Source organism: Hypomesus transpacificus, chromosome 2 (assembly GCF_021917145.1).
Source record: "Hypomesus transpacificus isolate Combined female chromosome 2, fHypTra1, whole genome shotgun sequence".
Lineage (NCBI taxonomy): Eukaryota > Metazoa > Chordata > Actinopteri > Osmeriformes > Osmeridae > Hypomesus > Hypomesus transpacificus.
In genome coordinates this window covers 13933240-13954762 of record NC_061061.1, presented here as the reverse complement: position 1 = coordinate 13954762, position 21523 = coordinate 13933240, and the positions used below count along the sequence as shown (strand labels likewise).

At 40.1% G+C, this 21523-nt stretch overlaps 3 protein-coding genes across 7 annotated transcripts; 1 reads left to right on the top strand and 2 right to left on the bottom strand.

The window, feature by feature from the left end:
* Positions 1-266: 266 nt before the first annotated feature.
* Positions 267-7297, bottom strand: nek10 (NIMA-related kinase 10). The gene is given in 28 exon segments (XM_047031618.1): positions 267-824; positions 979-1034; positions 1393-1445; positions 1518-1623; positions 1856-1966; positions 2071-2171; positions 2325-2362; positions 2469-2523; positions 2606-2680; positions 2826-2928; positions 3019-3211; positions 3373-3443; positions 3542-3671; positions 3786-3861; positions 3999-4101; positions 4226-4347; positions 4444-4489; positions 4604-4741; positions 4829-4957; positions 5082-5184; positions 5267-5331; positions 5430-5662; positions 5759-5898; positions 6010-6234; positions 6407-6493; positions 6591-6670; positions 6993-7060; positions 7233-7297. Coding segments are annotated over 28 exon segments (2754 nt in total). The 5' UTR covers positions 7258-7297; the 3' UTR covers positions 267-802.
* On the top strand, positions 7261-19499 carry sept7b (septin 7b). 4 transcript variants are annotated; one of them, XM_047031642.1, is made up of 15 exons: positions 9252-9357; positions 11221-11222; positions 11337-11436; positions 12818-12924; positions 13523-13623; positions 13726-13860; positions 14771-14888; positions 15229-15321; positions 15499-15595; positions 15765-15816; positions 15943-16071; positions 16784-16804; positions 17481-17616; positions 18189-18331; positions 18464-19499. In XM_047031642.1, the coding sequence occupies exons 1-15, from the start codon at positions 9354-9356 to the stop codon at positions 18501-18503; spliced, it is 1278 nt and encodes a 425-aa protein (XP_046887598.1). In that variant the 5' UTR covers positions 9252-9353; the 3' UTR covers positions 18504-19499. The 4 variants fall into 4 exon arrangements, with proteins under 4 accessions (XP_046887590.1, XP_046887598.1, XP_046887581.1 ...); XM_047031625.1 differs by having other exon boundaries at positions 9253-9357; positions 11334-11436; XM_047031634.1 differs by lacking the exons at positions 9252-9357; positions 11221-11222 and adding an exon at positions 7261-7268 and having other exon boundaries at positions 11334-11436.
* LOC124475235 (protachykinin) lies at positions 19207-21064 on the bottom strand. 2 transcript variants are annotated; one of them, XM_047031660.1, is made up of 5 exons: positions 20774-21064; positions 20542-20641; positions 20404-20427; positions 20205-20261; positions 19207-19889 (listed from the first exon to the last, which is right to left on the bottom strand). In XM_047031660.1, the coding sequence occupies exons 1-5, from the start codon at positions 20870-20872 to the stop codon at positions 19879-19881; spliced, it is 291 nt and encodes a 96-aa protein (XP_046887616.1). In that variant the 5' UTR covers positions 20873-21064; the 3' UTR covers positions 19207-19878. The 2 variants fall into 2 exon arrangements, with proteins under 2 accessions (XP_046887616.1, XP_046887626.1); XM_047031670.1 differs by having other exon boundaries at positions 20542-20638.
* Between the last annotated feature and the right edge of the window lie 459 nt (positions 21065-21523).

Sequence of the window (21523 nt, the reverse complement as noted above, 5' to 3'; positions counted from 1 at the left end):
ATTTCCACAAGCGTATTTTTTTATATACGGTACATCCCTTTTCTTTCCGTGGAAAATGGGGATTGACTTCTAAGATTTGCTTGTACGTAGTTCTCATTCACAGGGCTCAGTCTCCCCCCTGTGTTCATGTGGGGATATTACACTTCAACCTGCTGCTGTACACAGAGAAGCTCAGTCATCACAAGGGTCCACACGCCAATATATATTTATTTCACACATGAAGTTCAGGTAGCTGTCAATTCCTTGTTCTCTATTGAGTGCTTCAAAGCTTCCCTTGTACTATGTATATTTAAATACATAAATATGCCAATTTGATACAATACAGACTGTGGTAAAGTGCAATTACATTCCAACCAGATAGAGGCAATAAACATGCTATGTGATGTGCAATTCCGCAACAAAACAGTAAAGACACAAACGTTAGATCCTGAGAATGTCATGAAAGTGCTTACATCAGTGAAAATCATAAATTACAAATCTATACACATGTAAGGAAGCATAGTTCACGGAATAGTATTTAATGTATTATGTCCCATCCAGTAGATAGCGATGTGTGTGTGTGTGTGTGTGTATGTGAGCTTGTTCTTATATGTATACATATTCCTGTGTGTGTCTGCCTACAAGTGTGTGTGTGACCTTTTTGCATAACATTTAACAATAGTATGGATACAGTTTACATCAACTATTCTGATCATAGCTGAATAATAATTAGCTGGGTCCATATTATTTGGAGCAGGCATCCTGATAGGACCATGAAGGTCACTCGTTTGTGGCTGCAGAATAGCTCTTGTTCACTCCAGCTTCATCCTGGCTTGTCCTGTAGTCTAAAATACAAGGTATCAGGAACCAAGCATAATCCAAAACATACTAAACAAATATACTACATAGTCCATAGTGCAAGTTCAATTTATGGTAGGACGTGTACAGAATGTATTGTACATGGTTCATGTTTTTTCTTCTTGATAGGGTCCTAGTTACCTGCTAGCTGTGGTGTTATAGTATTCATTCTCCTCCAGCACCTCCTCTATGATGGCCTGCAAAACAGGCAGTACGTAATCATGTATGTGTTAACCTAAGTGCTTGATATACATTGATACATGCTTTGTTACACAACTAAAATCACCAGCTTCTCTGCCTGTCCGCCTCCACTTTAACAACCTGGAACTACAGAGGAAGGTAAATGGGTTCAACTGTGGCTAAGTGACTAGTGGCTTACTGTGAAGAGTTTGATCATACAAAGCTCGCTTTACACCTTTGAGCACCTTTGGAGACAAGAGCGAGACCCTCAGTATGTGGTCTTGAGAAGGTACAACTATACTTGATCATAACAGACAGAGCAAAAAGGGCACTGTAATATAATGTCCTCATGCAATCTCAATCTAAAATGCTCACCTTCATCTGGTCATAGGTGATTCCATCCTTGAGATTTCCATCACACAGCTCATCTATAGAAAGTGAAACATTAGCAAGTTTAGCTAAATTATACCTGTGATTCTACTCTAAAGAGTTAAACATACCTGGGCTGTTCGCAGATATGGAGTCTCCTCCAAAAGACTGGACCAGGGACCACCATTCTAAACCAGCTGAGCCTGACTCCATCAGCTCTGGAGAACACTGGAGGAGCTGAAGACAAAGAACAGGAGGATTTAAATGGGACTTATTCCTGTATTCCATTGTTATGAGGTAAGTCATTGTGAAATAGAGTAGGGCATCTTGTAATCTATTTCATCATAAATTGCCTAATTTATAAGATTCTTTCCCATCAAACTTCACAACCTTTTACAAATAGACTGGGTAATGCCTGATTTCCAATGTGAAAGTGATCAAAGACAACTGAGTCACATTATACACCAACCTTATTGAGTTCGACCTTCAGATTGTAGGGACTACTACCATACTGGAAAAGGGACTTTTTGAATCGCTCAATCGCCCGTCGTTTGGCATTATGATTTAAAGTTGGAGGAAGCTGAGAATTCAGACAAGTTGAAAACCCAGAAGGTAAAGATGTTTAAACTTTTGTCAAATGCAGCTCCGTGCTCATTGATACTGAGTTACCTGGGTGATGGTTACCTGGGTGATGTATATGATCTTATGCAGCTGGACCAGGAGCCTCTGGATAGGATCATCAATCTGACGAACCTTCTTATGGGAAACGCAGATTCCTTCTGACACTATAAAAAATACACGTATATTCGATATAACACATTTGTCACTGTAAACGTAATTATTATCAATGTAAGTACTAACTTTACTAGGTCTAGGTGAGTTCTTAACATTAGGGAACTGTAGTTGTCATAGATAAATAGACAGTGTTCAAACTTTACTTGGCCTAGGTTTGGGCTTGGGTATAGCACAGTCCCCCCTGAGAAAATAAATAAACATATGTTATTATGGCAAAAGCATTGGTGACATACACTTCACATGTAGGCGCATGTGTGTTTGTATGTGTAATACTTGTAGAGACTCACTCTGCTAGATGTTGGTCATGTAGGTCAGATGCACTGACACTGCGCTTTGCTGGCACTTTTAATAATGACAAACACAACGTTTTAGAAAATGACCATTTTAGTAAGTGGAAAGGAAAGTGTTGTTAATATATGCACACCAGTGTCTTTAGTTGAAGATGCAGTGGAGATGGTTCTGGTGTCTGATGACTCAACATCATCATCTGTGTCAGCACCTATCAGAAAGCACAGATTCTGTGAACACAATGGCTCCAAGAGATTTCTCAGGGGGTACTGGAACTTCCTAATTATAGGTCATCTAAAATGTTACTTCTTTACTTCATTCCAGTTTTGAATAAGAACAGTAACAGAGAGACGCACCTTGTATGAGGTTGTGTTGGCTATTATGTGACCTGCATGTTAAAATAGATTGTGTTGTCTTGGACTCCTGAATTGTCCTCTCGCAGTGATTAAATTGAACAATCTGCCAAAAAAAAGAGGCACACAAAATTGTATCTGACTTCTTTCCACTGTCCTTACAGGTATCTATGGGAATGTTGTTGTGAAAGCTCACCCGAGACATGCTCATACTGCCTCGATGGCTTTCAAGGAAGTACTTCTGTGCTCTCCTCCTGTCTCGGTCTGCTCTCTTCTCTAGTGTATGCTGGCTGATGCAGAGGCCATCCATAAACTTCATCAGGATGTCAGAGATCTTGGAGCTGACTGCCACTATGTCAGGACGCAGATCTGCCTGTGGAGTCAGGCACCTGGGAAAGGAACACCCAGTAATATTCAGAACCTCAGAACCAATTCCTCCACATCATTTCAACTACCTCCATTGGTTTATTGGATTCTTAGTCGCAATGTTTGGATTTGGTCCGATTTACATAACGATAATAATGTTTATTGAAGTACTCCTTGATCTCACCATTTAATCATGTCTGGGATTCGTTCTGAGAAAGCCTCTTCTACCACGGGTTTGTAGTCAGCTTCCACAATCTTTCAAAACACATCACAGTGTTTGTGTGTTTGTGTGTGTATAGGAAAAAGTATGCGCTTGTGTGTCAGTGTGTGACGCATGTGTGCGTGTATGTCACCTTGGTGGCAAGGGAGAGCATGTTGCTGCTGTAAAAGGGAGGGTTCAGGGTGGCCATCTGGTAAAGGATACACCCCAAGGCCCAGACATCTGCCTTCTCACCATACGGCTCACTCTTCACTATCTCTGGGCTAAAGGAACAGATTTACATTGTTTATGGAGTAGTTATATTGACACAATATGAATATTGAATACATATTACATCAACATGTTTGAATTGTATTACTATCTTAATGAGAACATACCAGGAGTAAAGGATGGTTCCAACAACAGATGTTAGTTTGCTGTTTTCCTGTTTCTGTTTTGCAAGTCCAAAGTCAGCTAGATAGAGGTGTGGCACAGGTTATTTTCCCAAACCAATTCTATTAACAATTTAAATTTTAATATAATAAATGGTTGAATAAATATATCATAAAATAAATTATACATATATGCAACCAACAATCTTAACTACTAACTAATGGTGACTTTGTCCCTCTCTCCCAGCATGATATTATTAGGAGTGAGGTCTCGGTGGACGATCCTCTTCTCCTTGTGCAGGTACCTTAATGCCAAACACATCTGCCAAATTGAGACAATCAACATGAAAAGGATCAGGCAACATGTAGACTTTCCATGTCTGATAGAGACATGAGTGAAAAGTTGTTCTTTTTGTTCAATGTGTCTACTGTGTATACTTTGTTACCTGGATGAATATGTTCCAAACTCTTTCTTCAATAATTTGTTGCTGTTTTTCTTTCAGTGAGTTGAAATGGATGGCCAGAGGAACACCTTCAATCAACTCCATGATAATATACAGTCGGTCACCTATAGAACAAAGCAGAGCAAATTGAAAGACTGATATTCTGATATCAGACTGATACTGTATACATTTTACATCAAAACTGTTTGGATACTGCTTACCTTCCAAGAATGTCTTGTAATATTTCACAATGTTTGGATGAGTCATCTTCGGGGAAAATAGACATTAAAAAAAAAATTGTCCAGTGAGCATGAAGAACATTATGCATTTAAATTGATACATCTCCATGTTATGAAATCACCCGTGAAAAACATGACAGACCTGTTCCTTAATTATAGTGAGTTCCGACACAATTTTTTCCACATTGCTGTCCCTGGCCCTCTTGTCTTTGCCGAACACGGGGTTGTGGAGGTTCACCTCCTTCAGAGCCAACAGGTTCTGTCCACTCTGCTTCCGTACCTTTCAACAACACAGGAGAAAGAGTCCACATCAAACAGTCTTTAAACAACAATTAATAACAATTGATTTATTTGTTGAAGATAGTACCTTGAAGACACTGCCAAATGCCCCAGTGCCAAGGTGGTCCAGTATGGCGTAACCATTAATTACTCTCAGAGGAGGCCGGTTCTGGTCCACAGCCTCTATGTTTTCTCTCAGGCTCTCCAATTCCTCATCCTGAACACCAGACAATGTTTTTATAAATAGCATGCTAACTCCTACAGTGGTAACCAAACACAACATTATGATAATTGATCAAAATAGACAATTCTTATTGTAAGAGGCAATACTGATGCCTTACAGAGAAGAGAGAGACTTTGGCTTGCAGCGCCTCGTAGGGTGTGATATCTCGCACGTAATGTCCAACATCAATAAACATCTCAAAAAGTTCTGTAGGAAAGAGTCTGGAAAAGAAAAACACACTCTCAGAATCATCAAAAAAAAAGCAATGAACAAGGTAAACTATTTTTTTTCTCGTAAAGCAACCTTTTAAAAAGATGACGGTTTTGTTCCATGCTGAAGAGGAAACGAAGAGTCCGGAATGCGTAGCACTGTCAACACCAAAAACATGTTGTAATTTAATGACAAACACAATATTTTGCCATATAAGTTACTTTATCGTAGAAGATATAATATGAGGTACCTGTACCTGTAAGGTGTTAGGTTGAGGTCCACATTGAGAGCGTTTTGGTAAAATCAATTTAGCTATTGAATAGATCCCATTTTCCTGTAAAGAAGTGCATTTCAATCTTATTTATATTAAGGTAAGCTTCAATTGCGTCAAGCTGTAAGGAATCTGTCTGTGGAGAATCTCTCCTACCTGGACTATATGATGTGCAGTTGTGTCATCCAAAACTAGCTCAGTTAGAGCCGCACAACATGCTGGGAAAGTAATAGTTTCAAGTAAAGGAGTAAATAGATAGACTCAACTATTCATGATCAACGGCTACGGCTACACTGTAGCAGTTCAATCCTTACCTGACTGCAGGGCTATGGTGTTGTCCATCTCCTCTTGGGGGCTAAGTTCTTCACTTATGTGCTGTCTTTGAATGCGGCCTGCTGCATTGGCGCTGGATAGTGCCTCAATGGTAGAGCGGTCCGAAACATACATACGCTCACTGAGAAAGAAAAGACCCAGCAGACGTGACCACTGCATACATAGACAACTCGTACGCATCGACACAAGCTGCTGTTGGGCTGAATTGTGTTCCAACACAAGGTTTTCCCACCTGTTCAGAATGTGGAGAATCTGTTGCACCCCTCCCCAGGTACGTATCTCCGCACGGGTCTCTGGTTCCATACACAGCTGGACCAGGACCCACACCACGCTCCACAGCAGCTTCAAGTGCTCCCCGTGGAGTAGGCTGAGTAGAACGGGAAGGCCCTCGCACTCCCGTACTTGGTCTCGCACCCGCCCCACTGGGGAGAGGAGTCTTAGCAGCTCAGCACTTATTCTGCAGGAAGGAATGCCCACACACACACACACAGCGGGAACAAAGGGTGTCTACAGCTGTTCATATTACTGTATTCTATGAAGCAATAGTGTTGGTTGTGAGGGAAAAACATTTCATTTCATAGTACTGTTCTGTACGTAACGTTGAATGTTATTATGAGAGGCACACATACCGCTTTGAAAGTAAGTCATATTCTTGAAGTATCACAATAAGGTTTTCCACTACTGGCAGTTCTCCTATCTTCTCCTTACATTTTGAACTGGAACAAAGAGATACCGGGATGTGGTCAGACATTAGCTAACCAAATCATCTTTCAATTTATAGGATTTTCCAAAAGGGTTTCAAGGGAAGGTTACCTCTCGGCCAACGTAGTGAGAGTTAGGAGTGCACCCAGCAACACATTACTCTCTCTAGTTGATAGAAGTTTTACCAGGGTCTGAATGTAAACAAAAGCCAGTAATACTGTACACTGGTTTATATACACAAACAATACAATACTGCAGAATATGCAAAAAATATTGGCTAGAGTAAGACATATTAAAACTGTATTTATTCAGGGTAAGTCTGAATTCCCACTGAGACCAGTGTCTCCTTTACAAGGGGGCCTGACACAAAGAGAAAATATATAAAAGCTAAATGACATTAGAATCGATGACAAGAAAAGGGAGGTCAGGATCAGTTACCAGTTACACACATAATACTAATTTGACATACTAATATGATACAACTAGTCCTAGTCCTTAAATTATGACCAGTACCTTGTGAGCTCCACTCTCTATAACCCACCCCCTTTGATCCTCCACAGCAGATAGTTTCTGAAACATACCTATGAAGAAAAATATTTGACAGTCATTAAGGGAGGGCATACTGTCGTATATCATAATCCTTTGTGTGTGTGTGTGTGTGTGTCTGTGTATCTGTCCGTGTGTTTATTTGTGTGTTTGTGTCTGTGAGCAGATGCATATGTGTGTGTTTATGAATGAGTACATGTGACTCACAGGTCATGGTCACCAGTTTCTCCATAGCAAATGGCTGTTCCCCACTTTGCAGATAAACACTGGATTCTGACTCCATGTACTGCAGCGTGTCGGAGAAAAATGGTGTTAGTAGTCATTCTAGTAGTATCATTTAATGAAACTAATGTGTCAGAAAGTACTTACCATGGCAAGAAAGGTGACACCCTGGAGCTGATTAAAAGAAATCTGGAAACAAAGGCAATAACCATTATCGTATTAAGAGTTTTCAAGTGTTCCCATCTTAAATTCATCAGTAAATTTGAGGATTTACCTGGTAAAGTGGCTCCCTAATCAATAACCTTAAACAGATCAGCACTCTATGGACAGACTTTGGTGATGCATACTTCATCCATTCACTACAAAGTGATTAAACAAATATGAATATACATTTTTCTTTTTTGGTCTTTAACGACAGACACATTAACAGACAACAACTTTACTATATAAATATTAAAATTATAATTACCTGCAGAGTCTATTTTTGACCAAAGTGGTGAGAATCTCCAAAAATTGTTTTTGCAGGGGATGGCTGCTGAAACCCCTTTGGTTTCTATAAGTTGCACTTTTAAAGGGAAACAAGGGAGGGTCAAGAGGAAGTAACATCTTCAAGAATCTTTTACCTTACATCAGGTGACACAAACCTGAATTTTTCCAATGCCAAGGCTTCAGTGTGAAGCTCACTCCTATTTCTGGTTACATTATTTTGCAGAAGAGAAGTCTGGAATTTCCCTCTTTGTCTGACTTTACTTTGATTCAGTGCTGCCACCTAAATATCAAGAAGACACATTCTGTTGTAAGAAGATGCACACACCTGCCAATATCATAATGGTTTGAACTGTTATACCTCTTCTCTTGGAGCAGTGGTTGCAAGTATAGACAGAAGCCTTTTAAGATCACGTGATTCGCTGTAACATATTTTGGGGATCCGGTCAGTCTTTACGCACACTACTTTTTGCTTCATGTATTTTCTGATTATGATATGATCTAAATGTTGCAAATACAAACATGTTACAAATACAACATGTTTAACATTTCAATGACCAAAAACTTACTTGCAGTCAATTCCTTTTGATTTCTGGAGTATTTTTTCTGATGGCTTTACGTTTTTAACCAGGTTGGGCATCTTAAAAACTGCAATAGGATTGGGCCAATACCGGGGGATTTAACTAAATGCTTTACAGCAGAAGATAACATGCGATCATACAAACAAATGTGACATTAATCTTCAGATACCGACAGCGCAAACACCGTATGGTAAACGAACCTGTCTTGCTAGTAAGCTAACTGAAGTCACAACTTCTGTCCAGAAGTACTGTTGAAGTCTTTATTGCGGCTTGTAATGTAGGTAACCTAAACATAATAAACAATATTGAGCTGTAAATCCCGTTCAGCCTTCGGTACCATAGTAAAGTTGTACCACGCTAGTTATCATGAATATTTTTAGATACTTTTCATCAAGGTTTTTGTTTATTGTTGGTTTATCAGCTATACTTTTCAGGTGAAGGTATGGTCAAATAAGAAAAGGTTATACTTGAAATCAATCATATTTTAACCAATCAGAAAATGTCATGTTAGTGTGTAGCCTAGTTACTATGGACACAGACGACGCTCATCACCTCACCTGCCGTCATAAAATTATAATGACACTAGCATGTTATGTAACTTGTTGTTCTGATAGCAACCTTTTATATAAATGCATACTTTTTTTATGATCAAAAACTCCATCACATTCATTTGGGTGGATATCATATCTCAGGATGATCATGACTCAAAGACAATTGAAACTAAACGATAAATTAGCAGTGTGAACTTTTATATATATGTGTAAGATATGTATATTTTATATAATTACATTTATATATATTTTTATGCAGGAAAGGCAAGATATTTAGCGTGGAAAAAGATGCTATCGCGGGAACATTACAGTGCGCACGCGAGGTCATTTTCCTATTCTCGATGGTTATACGCAATCATTTGACGTATACTCCAATAGAGCCAACTTGTTGTACGTAAACGGAAGACGTTGCTATGTTCCGTTTGTAAGGGGAATGTCGGGTTGTGAATGATCGGTTTCTGAAGCGGCCGGGAACATCAAAATAGCTAATGGGTGAGCGTACATTTAGATCGCCAAACATTAAGGAAATCTTGTTCTTAGTTGCACGAATATTCGTGGTTATTGCACTAGGTAAATTCTTTCTTGAAATAAGTGATTTTCCGTGCTTTCTAGATAGTCTAGGTTTGCTGGCTAGTTGTGTGGGTAACCAACGCCCAGTCGGCCGCCCCCAGTTAGGACGCTACTGAATCTGGCTAGCTAGCTAGCAAAACGATTTACAAGCTACAGCAGGACTAGCTAATGTTACTAGACTAGGCTACCCTGTAAAGCAGGGGTAACGTTCTAGAATCTAACAAGTTAGACTAGCTAGGCTAGCTTGCTAGTTACATACTAGCTACAGAAGGGAGTGAGTGGGTAGTTTCCTGTCGATGATTTGTTAAGATTGCTAGTTTGGGTGGATCTTGCTTGTTAGTAGTTACTCTGTACCGTCTAGCTACAGTAGTAGGGTAGACAATATTTGGCCATGGCTAAACAACTGACAAATAATTATAGACTTTGTGGATCGAACGTTCAGAAACCCTAAGTTAGCCAGAGTGAATGTGGCTACGAAGAACGCCGCCTGACTTGATCGTGGCACCGGAATTTTCAGGTCCACCTTCTTTTCTTTGCTCAATAGCTAGCGACTACTTGCGAGAAATTAAAAACAAATATGTCAGTTAGCTTGTAGACCCCTTAAGTCCATCAAATGTTGACTGCAATACACATTGAGAACTTTTATGAAAGTACTGTTTCTAGTTTTTGCTGCGTTTGCTACCTTGCATAGAAGGTCGGCATAACAAGGATACATCTTAAACGGAAGTTTACGTTCTTCAAAATAAGGTAGCACTGTCTATAGTCAATACTCAAAAATAGATATTTAAAAAAAAAAATCATATTGTTGAAAATCCTATGCATAGAAATCTGAACGCTCCATTGAGAAAAAAAGCAGTGTTTTAATTAGATTTTTTTTAAATCGACGCTAGTTAACGTTAGCTAGACTTGCTATCTGCTGCTTCATGCGCACTATTTAGCTAATAAATCTGCCACCTAGCTTCTATTAACGCTTTGATGGCTATCAGAAGTCTAAGAGCACCTATGTCAGGTCATTGAGACTTAACTACTGTACTTCAATGTCTAGCTATTTTAAGTATATTTACGTTGAAAGACCTGATTTAGATGGCTGTTTATTAATTATTATTAAGCCATTTGTTAATGGCTAATTATTCATGTTCTGTGTGTCCGATATTATGGTATGTTGCCTAGATAGCTAGCGTTAATTATCCGCGAGTTCATTTGGCAATATACCAATAACAGGAAGTATTATATACAGTAACATGTTATAGTTTTTATTTGGTTATCATATTTATATATATATATTATTATAGGTATTTAGAAGTTCAAGGTCGATGTTAATACTTCTTGTGAACGTGCCCAATGACACATTATTGGCGGCATGTACAGTGTAATCATATTAGTGCTCACGGCTTGCCTGAACAAATTTACACCTGTCACCACTTCCGTTGTTGGATCTGCAATCTAAACGTGTCATTTCTAAAGCAGCGGATATTATCTATTTCTCACACAGTCACCAAAAAATCATATTCAACAAAAAATGCTATATCACTGATTTGAATGGACTGTCGCTCAAAGCCTCTTCCAACAACGTTATAGCCATAGAACATCTACTGAAAATGAAAACTACCTCAAGAATATTACATTTTCCCCCAGGCTTTAAGGTTTGTGAAACAGATTGTTTCTGCCTTGTTTGTGAATCTTAAGGATGCCATTCTTATTGTGTTTTCTCCTCACACTTTTCCATCTGTGCCTGGTGCTCTTCTTTGACTCTGGAACGATGATTTGTGTTTCCCCACAAAATAGCTGTAAGTATTGGTCATGGTCATCATATTTTTGTTTTGTGAAAATAATGCCCTAAAATAGAAGAAATCCTGGATGATGATTGGATTTGTATGTGCTTTAAATCTACTTCTCAGCAGCAAAAGAATCTGGAGGGATATGTGGGCTTTGCTAGCCTGCCCAACCAAGTGTACAGGAAGTCTGTCAAGAGGGGCTTCGAGTTCACCCTCATGGTCGTGGGTAAGACAATATTGAGGTCACACTTACATTTTCTGATGTACAACGTGTTTAGGGGGAGGTTGCAGCCAAAAGGAGTCCATGATACATGATGATTATGTGGGATTGTAATCATTTAAAGTAGGAGAGATCACCTCCGTTTTTTTTACTTTAATTCTGGACATTAATGCTCAGAAACTTATTTTACTTTGGATTAATTCCGTACTTTTTGCATGCTTATGTGGTAGCTCAGACTGCTTATTCTCATGAGCCACTGTGAAAATATTTCTCAGGGTCAAAACCATTTCCTCCAACTGTCACAGCTAAGAATAGCCCATCCTGCATTTCTGAAAACAAACAAAAAACGTTCAGTGCATGGATTTACTGTATATTCATGCAATTTAGAAACATTTGTCACCAAACCCTCCCACTATGTACAAAAAGGGTTGCCCTGACCAGGGACTGGCTTTTGTAGCATAAACATTTCTAGGCAGTGTATCATGAATGGTTTCTAAGTTCGTCTGTTAAGGTCTAAATCCTGTGGTTGCGATCTTGTAGACAACTTTAATCGGAACATGTTTAGAGTGTAACGTGGTGTTTTTGCACCTGCAAACCAGTTCTCTACTGTGTTCTGTTAAGCTGTGAGCCACCATGTTCCTGCAGAGTTGCATACCATGGTAGTGTGTGAGAGAGGACTGGCATTATCACCAGTGACGCCCACGTCTCACCATGCTTCGCCAACCACATGATTTAGCAGTTGGCGCACAGTTTCACAGCAAGGACTTGACCATGTACTCACTGCACATATCACCACTATGACAGTGTACCACTGGACATCAACGTTTCTCATTGTTACCTCACACGTAGTAGTGTCCAACTCTGGGACAGTCTGGGACATCCTGTTTAACATTGAGCTTAGAGGCTGAGCCGAAGCCGTAATTGACGGGGGTCAATTCCACTGCCCAAATGATTCTATTCACTAGGAGCGTAGAAACCAAACTTGCTGGCTGCAACTGCAGAACCTGGACTACACAGCTGCTGGTAGCAAGATAACAAGGCCCCTCTCTGTTGTCCTAGTCTTTATACTGTTACTCAGACAGGTGGATTCTCTTAGATAAATGTCTGTGTTGCCTCCTTTTAATGAAATGAGCTTTGATAGTTTGTTGGTTTGCTTTTATTTGGAAAAATACAGTTTTTATATCTGATAAGCGGATTTGGTGAGCTTAATAGGAACGTTTACCCTATACAATTCACAACAAGTCTTCCAATTATCTCTGAGAACACTTTAATATGCTGATACTGTGGGTGGGGTTTAAAATCCCTTTTTGCATGAACGAATAACAAATCCATGTATTTCATTAACAATAATTGAAACCTAACCTCTTTTATCCTTTTTTACTTTTAGGTGAATCAGGACTGGGAAAGTCCACATTGATCAACTCTCTGTTCCTGACAGACCTGTATTCAGCAGAGTACCCTGGGCCTTCACATCGAATCAAAAAGACTGTGCAGGTAATGTCTGTCTCATCCTATTACTGACAGGACATGCAAATTGTCTCTCTTCCAAGAGTACCTTTTTATGGATGGCCAATCCGTTTTGTTAGCAGTTATTGAGAATCAGTTCAATTAAAAATACTTTTCCATATTTTGGAACAGTTAAGCCTGCATAAGGTGGCCTCTAAGTTGTGTAACTATGTTGTGTTATGTCTGGCTACACACACATACCGCTATCCATCCAAAATACTGCACAGTTTTTCTCGTTTTCCAGCATAGTTGGCTAATGGCACAGTATCTCATTGCAGGTTGATACTTGCAACTACTAGGGTGAGCATCACAGGCCACACTAAACGATAGTGCACACAGTCTGTACTACAGGTGCTGTATGTACAAATCACTTACTGGAGGGCAGCTTGTGAGACAGTTCAGTCTAGTTACTGTTTCTCTCTTATCCCAGGCACGGTGCGATGTGTCTGGGACACGCCATGACAACCACACATCTTCTCATCGTTTTAGTTTTCTGTCACTTTTGTTTTTAATACAATAAAGTGTCTATGTGCCTTTTGTCCACTGTGTCAGATTAATAACTCCCAGTCACATCCTTATTTCTTAGGTGGAGCAGTCTAAGGTGTTAGTAAAGGAAGGTGGAGTTCAACTCCTGCTCACGATAGTGGATACCCCAGGATTTGGAGATGCTGTGGACAACAGTAATTGGTAAGTATCCTCTGCGATGTGTACTCTCTCTGAGAGTGGTGGCCATTTTGTTTTAGTGTGCCGGGTCTCCTCACTTTTTTTGTACCCGTCTCTACCGTGCAGCTGGCAACCAGTCATTGACCACATAGACAGCAAGTTTGAGGACTACCTGAACTCAGAGTCACGTGTGAACAGACGGCAGATGCCTGACAGCAGAGTGCAATGCTGTCTCTACTTCATCGCCCCCTCAGGACATGGGTAGGTCGGGATGGGGATGGGAGAGAAAATTGAGATATTATGTTTCACAACCTGTAGAAATGTCATGGAAATCACACAGTGGCGTCACCAGGCAATTCTTGTCGGGGCTGGTTCCCCCGAACCGTTGGATTGTAGCCCCAAATATAATTGTAATATCTCGACAAAAGTATTGTGTGTGTGTGCACGTAACATACTGAACAGTTTTGTCTAAATAAATGCAGGTCTCTAGCTCTACGTCTGTGGGGGTGTTGGTCAGGTGGTCAGCGCTGAGTGACGCACTGGTCAGTGAGAGCAGGAAGTGAGACAGGAGTAGAGGAGAAAGGACAGAACGTAGAAGAGAAAAAAAAATGAGTATTTTTCTAAAGAGGAGTGAGGGTAAGAATCTAGCTAATGTAGAAACTTTTGAAATTGCCTATTGAGTTATAAGATGGATGCCAGAGTGTTTGCTGGACTGTGCATGTATTAAGGACAGGGCAAGGGAGGAGACTCCTCGTCCGTAACTGCCTTCATTCTTCTCTTCTGCGACTATCCCCTATGGGGACGTTGTGTCTGTACAATCCTGGATTCTGTCCTCATGGGCTGTTCTCATGGCCGAGGATGAGGAACATATGCTGGTCACACACACACACACAACGTCCTCACACCACCAGCTGACTGACCTCACACTCCCACTCACTGGAGTGACACAATGACACTGTCCCTGACAGGGAGCAAAGCAAGTCCAGATGCAGGAGTTGAACAGAGACGTTGTTCTTTGGTTTCCACTAGGTGTCATTTAAAAGTGACCTAACCCTTATGTTACGCTTTGAAATAGTATCAATGTATTGTTTGGCTTAAGTCACCTCTTGCGATCCCTAACTCCCCCCCCCCCCCCCCCCCCCCCCCCCCCCGTGTTTTTCCCTTGTTGCAGGCTGAAGCCCTTAGACATTGAGTTTATGAAACGGTTGCATGAGAAGGTGAACGTCATCCCCCTCATCGCCAAAGCAGACACTCTTACTCCAGAAGAATGCCAACAGTTCAAGAAGCAGGTCAGTAATGGTCCCTTATATATTCTCGGTAGCACTGGGATGATATCCCTGAGCAATATTCATAATGATAGTTCCAACAAGTTCCGGGGGGTGATGAATGGGCTACTACGGGTGAGGCCAAAGAACCTAATTATTTTCCCTAATTGGTATTATCTTAAAGACACTTCATTTCTTTATTTTTCTTTGATGTGGTATTTAGAATATTGCATTATAATTGGTATGGTATCAAAGTAAAACATTTTGGTGTTGCAAGTATCCTTTGTATTAAATTATAATGTTTCTACCATTGGGATATTCTTACTCTCCACCATATAACTCTCCACCTAATATGTACTTTCAGATCATGAGGGAGATCCAGGAGCACAAAATCAAGATCTACGAGTTCCCTGAAACAGATGACGAGGAGGAGAACCGGCTGGTGAAGAAGATTAAGGTATGAAGCCCATTTCTTTTGGAAAGCGCTTGAAAACGCTAGTGTGGACAGAGAGCGTTTAAAACAAAAATGCAAATCAATTTCAAATAAATCCGGATAAATGTCGATGCGACACTGTGTGCCATTTGCCATCACACACACGCCATTTACCTTGAATCTGTTGTTCCCCCTCATCAGGATCGCTTGCCCCTTGCTGTGGTGGGGAGCAACACCATTATCGAGGTGGACGGAAAGAAGTGCAGAGGGAGACAGTATCCATGGGGAGTGGCTGAAGGTGTGTGACAGAGAGGGTTTCACTCACAATTTACACACATTATAGATGGCTGTACTGGCTCCAAAGGGTTTTCTATGGTGTTAATGCCTATCCTATACCATAGGTCAATACAAATGTGGCTAAAATGAATAGCTAGTCTAATACTGTTCTATTTCCACCTATTTTGCAGTTGAAAACAGTGACCATTGTGATTTCACCATACTACGAGACATGCTTATCAGGTAAAAAAGTAGTAAACAATATAAATACCAATATTCATGAACATAATCATATTTTACTAGTAGGGATGGATCAGTTGACAATTCTGAGTTGTGAGCATTATGATCTGTCCATCTTCCTTGGCCCAGAACCCACATGCAGGACCTAAAGGATGTGACCAACAATGTCCACTATGAAAACTACCGCAGCAGGAAGTTGGCTGCAGTCACCTACAATGGAGTGGACAACAATCGGGCCAAGGGTCAAATGTCTACAAAGTAAGTCCCCTGACTTTATCAAGACACATTGATCAAACAGTGTGTTGTTTGTCTTGTTTCCCTCTTATACCCATCTTAGGTATATCCGACTAGCAGGTTAGTTAAAGGCACTTGGGTTACAATGGGGAGGAAAGTTTACGGTAGATTTCCAAAAACGCTACATGGGAACTTAAGCTGGAGAATTTCAGAAATGTTGGAAATAGGCTAGATGAACAGTCCTCAAAAAGCAATAAAACTACAACCTACGTTCTTGTATTTGATTTAGTACATGCTAGTACAGCAAAATAACTGTAATTGTACTTTGTGTTGTCATAGCTGCCAATCATGTTAAGTTAACACGCGCAGTTAGAAAGTTCCTGGAATTTTGCAACCCTAATTGGGAGCCTATTAAACTGTACACTTTTTGACTATCACTTGGCAGACCATAAGCAAGCGCTTGTCATTTACAATACGTAGCTCTCAGCTTCCATGCTGACAAGCTGCCTCACAATGCTAACACAGCTAAGTTACCCACAAAGGCTGCTAATTTATATGGCTTACACAAACACTGTCTTCATGGGAGTTTCCTTTTTTGTTGAAAGCTTTGCTTATTATTTAGTCAATTTTGTGAAAGCATATCTGTGTATTCAATATCTTTTTTCTGTAGTTAGCTTTTCATTTAAGTGCATGTCTCATCACTGCATGCTAAGTGTGTGTGTTTCTGTTTTTGTAGAAATGACACAGTTGAAGGCATGTAAGTGGTTGTTTTTTTTTCAGAATCTCCTGAAAGATCTCCTCCTTTTCCCCCTTTCCTGTCATTTCCGCTCTCTCCCAGTGTTAAGGGGGTGTGTTTGCGTGTGTGTGTGTGTGTGTTTTTCTGCTTTTTACATCCCTAGTTGCCGATTGTAGCTTACACAAGCTTAAAAGACACAATTGGAAAAGAAAAAAAAAAACATGTTAGTGTGTTGCTGCATTGTGCTGAATTGCCTACATGTTTTCCTTCCACCATAGAATAGCAGCTCCCTCTCATTCAACTTTACCTTCTATGGTGGTTATAGAATGATTTTGAGTTTTTAATAACCTTTGCTGACAACACAAAGCCATTATGTCTTATTATTATAATAATAAGATGAATGTATTGCTAACTCTTCTGCACTGCTTACACCCACAAATGATTTTGTTTCGCTCTGGTTTCATTTCTGCCGAAGCCTTGTGGGTCCCTGTCATTCCTATGTCCTACCTTTCTCTGTTTTTAAATGTCTCTGTTCCAGTTCCTGGTGTGGGGGGGGGGGGGGGGGTCATTACTGGACAGACTGTAGCACTCTAGGAGGAGGGGGTGTTGTGGTTCACTTTAAGATGATTGATCTACTGTTGGTGTATTTTTTTCCTCTTGCTCGCTGTGTGTTCTTGCACATGTTGTGACCCTGCAGAAGCCCCTTGGCCCAGATGGAAGAGGAGCGGAGGGAGCACGTGGCCAAGATGAAGAAGATGGAGGGGGAGATGGAGCAGGTGTTTGAGATGAAAGTCAAGGAGAAGATCCAGAAGCTCAGAGACTCCGAGGCTGAGGTGAATGATCCTCTGCAGGCTGTCATGTTGTCCCACCAGCAACGCTCTGTGGTTTCACTTCTAACTTCCTGAAACTTGTCTAACGCCTTCACTTTTCAATGAGTTTGTGGTGATGTGCAGAATGGATGCTTTCCTGCGAGGGAGAGTTTGCATGTGTGTGAACGGATGTGCAGTAGACCTGGTCCTTATCTGATGCCTAGTTCGGATTGTTAGTTGTGTGGAAAAAAAACTTGCAAAAGCAAAGTGCCCTGAGGAAACGCAAGAAACATGGCTAATCTCAAGCGAGATCAAGAGCCAGACCTATAAGAATGCCAAACTTGTTTTTAGGTAGACATAAGAGCTCAATCCTCTCTAGGTGACCGACATTCCATCAAACTCTTGATGATTTTAGATTTGTTGAAGGGACTTTATATAATTACTCATCTGTTGCCATAGGCGTAAAAAAGCTGATTTGGGGCTATTTGATATGAGGTGTAATTAAAGAACGCATATGTATATGATTTGGTATGAATCAAAGTTGAAGGGTGTGGATCATCACATACTAACAAGCTCTCCCTGACCTGGCCATGCAGCTGCAGCGGCGTCACGAGCAGATGAAGAAGAACCTGGAGGCTCAGCACAAGGAGCTGGAGGAGAAGCGCCGTCAGTTGGAGGAGGACAGGGCCAACTGGGAGGCCCAGCAGCGCCTGGAGCAGCAGAAAATGGATGCCTCCAGGTATGCTGTAATCTGTCCCCCACACACACACACACCTGCCTTGCCCTTGTAGCCACTCGAATGTCATACCCTCTCATATGTAAGCAAAAAGGAAGTCCGCCATTCAAACATTCGTTTTTTTTTAATCTGCAGAACCCTGGAAAAGAACAAAAAGAAGGGCAAGATATTTTAAGAAGAGTCTTCAGAACCACCATGTTGTACCTTGCAAATATTGCCAGCCCAGGAAACCTATTATGTGTGGCACTGAACCAAACAGAACAGCTTTGGTCCAGTTCAGCCATGGTTCTGCATGTACTGTCACAAATGACCACCAGAGAGCGCTGCCTGTGGATTCAACCAAGAAATGTGTTTACGTTAACTAAATCTAACTGTTTTAGGCCAAACCCAAATTATAACTGAATACTGTCCTCGCCTTGGGTCTTCTCCTCTTCCCCTGAGGTTGCATTTTTTCGAATGAACAACTGATGAAAAAATGCATTGTTGTACAATCCTTTTTTCGGTGAAGGTTTTATTTGTTTACAGGGAAAAGCAGAGGTGCATATATATATATATATATATTATCTGTATCTTCCATGATAAGATAAAGTAAAAATAGCAACAACAAAAAAACAAAATGTACTTGGTTAACAGGTAAACCTTGTAATGAACAACCTCCCCATGCAGTGTAACCTAACCTTCAACAAGTGTCTCCAGTCAAAACACTCACCTTGTTAACAGGAGAAATTGGAAATTGGAAAAAGTCTAATGCACCTTGGGCTTTTTATCCCCCAAAAAATGGTTGAAGCTTTTTCCCTGAAATTGTAATGCTTTTTTGTGCTTAGCAATTTCCACTAGCCTTGCACCACCATTTATAACTTGTGTTACATTTCAGTTAGTTTATTTTTATATACCGAGCCAATTTACATAATACTTTTTTGTATGTTAGAAAATGATTCTGAGACTTCTGTTCCTGTGGAGGATTTACTGTTTCAAATACATTCAGTAGTCAGTGTGTGCAAGGAGCTGGAAAATGTATTTCTGTAAGTTGACATAACCCAAGATCAGAATTGGCAAGAAATGAAAGTCAACACCACATTGCTTTGGCCATGTATTATCTGTATTCTCTGCATTTTAATTTTATTTTTCATTTGTATTTGTACAAAGTCACTTAATAAACCTGTGATTATAAGCAATGAAATCATGTGACTGATAGTGATACAAACAAGTGCATACCTACGCACCATTACATACACACATACTGTATACTAAAATGAATTTCAATGTGCACTAGAGGGCAGCATTATTTGTCAAATTCTAAAGGTGTCATTTTTCCTGATCAGTGGCAAATGATTGACCTACATTTCAATATGATTACATGTTCGAAGGATATTTATTTGAAATTAATTAAACATTAACCATTTATGTTGTAGTGATACAAGTTTTATTCAGACATTATTTGCGCTTTAGATACTACTTTAGGCACATCACACCTAAAAAAAGTTTGATGCTTAAAAAGTAAATTACTAGATAATGTTGATGCCATCAGTTTTAGTTGAGGGGGTTGTTCTTTAAATGGAATCTGAAAGAGGAAAAATAACTCAGTTTAATGTACACCATGTCCAAGTGTGACTTGTTGGCTGTCACTCTAAAGCAGGGGTGTTCAATCCTGGTCATCGAGAGCCCCTGTCCTGCAGGTTGTTGATGTTTCCCTGCTCCAGCACATCTGATTCAAATGAATGGTCATTCCCGGCTTCCACAGAGCTTGATAACAACCCATTCATTTGAATCAGGTGTGCTGGAGCAGGGAAACATCTAAAACATGCAGGACAGGGGCTCTCAAGGACCAGGATTGAACATCCCTGCTTTAAAGACTTGGGAGTATGGCACTGTGTACCTTGTTCGTCCGAGCTCCTTTTTCCCATCAGTCCAACAAAAGACTGAAATTTTTGCCCTGAAAGGAAAAGAGGAAAGTGTATGATCTGCAGACATCTCAGTAAATAGTATTCATAGTCCAGTGGATTTTCAGACCTTTTCAATTATGTATTTAAAATGTAATAATGCACATGGATAAAAGATATAACACATCCACCTACTTTTCCGTGTTATTTGTGTTTTTGCTGCATAAAAAAAAAAAGAAGTAAATAATTGGGAAATAGGGCCTATAGGATACTACAGAACCAATCGCAGTACGAGTTATATGCATGTACTAAACTTGCATTATTTGTTTTTACCAGTTCCTCTTTTCCCCATAAGACCAAAGAATTGACGTGGTCCAGATTTCCGGGTCATTCTATTTAGGATTTCCTTAAATTGCTCCAATTTCCACAACTTCTGGAATTAAAGAGAAATAGGCATGCTAAATATATCATTGGCACATTATAGCCAAGCTTACTTGATAAAGAAAATAAGATACATATAAACGTTTTAATATTCTAGCCGTTGTAACAATATAATCCAACATACCTCGTCGAAGTCTTTCCAGTTGTCGTCAAAATAAACTTCTTGGGAAAATATATTCGTTAAAACAAAGAAAACTACAATAATTAACATAAGTATCTTCATTGTGTGCGCGCGTAACGGTTTTCTGCTGTATTTGAGTTCAGCTATGTCTGGAAAAGTTTTTTATGACTTCACCGATGGAATTAAACAAATATTTGCGGGTGCTGGCGTTAGAAAGCTACACTCTGCAGCAATACTCTTTTGTCAGAAAAAAGAGAATACAAATGCATCCTCTCCATTGGTGCTTCATTGCAGTCTCTCAAGAGGGCAACAGTGCGCGCGGCGTTTTTACGCACAGCTGAAGTGGGTGTGGGATTGATCTCTGAGGTGTTATGAGCATAGGTTTTTAATAAAGGTTATGTGAGTCAGTCACTTGGCCCTATTAGCGTCCATTATTAATCTGTGCTAAACGCTGTTCAGCCAGAGGTTCGTTTTGAACAGTGGGCACCGACTATAGAAAGTAAGAAGCAGTTGTTAATTTTTGGTACTCACACAAAATGCAAAAATGCGTAGTTTTAAACATAAATCTTGGCGTGTACACTCTACTCATTAGGAAATTCACATTTTCCTACTGTTTTACCTGCTGAACAGTATAGTTAGGCTGCAAAAAAACAAAAAGCGTATGCCTTTGAACCTATATAGGCCCCTATTAGTGAGAAAAGCCATGTGAAATACTTTGAACCTGATTAACAAAATACTTTTCCTTTGGTAATC

Excerpts from the sequence above, each read along its gene's own strand:
- sept7b (XM_047031634.1), top strand. Across the intron at positions 11,437-12,817 it reads GTTCACCCTCATGGTCGTGG|GTGAATCAGGACTGGGAAAG; the intron begins GTAAGACAATAT and ends TTTTACTTTTAG. Across the intron at positions 15,817-15,942 it reads CTACGAGACATGCTTATCAG|AACCCACATGCAGGACCTAA; the intron begins GTAAAAAAGTAG and ends TCCTTGGCCCAG.
- LOC124475235 (XM_047031660.1), bottom strand. The coding sequence starts at position 20,872 with ATGAAGATACTTATGTTAATTATTGTAGTTTTCTTTGTTTTAACGAAT. Across the intron at positions 20,642-20,773 it reads ACTGGAAAGACTTCGACGAG|AAGTTGTGGAAATTGGAGCA; the intron begins GTATGTTGGATT and ends CTTTAATTCCAG. Across the intron at positions 20,262-20,403 it reads AACACAAATAACACGGAAAA|GGCAAAAATTTCAGTCTTTT; the intron begins GTAGGTGGATGT and ends TTTTCCTTTCAG.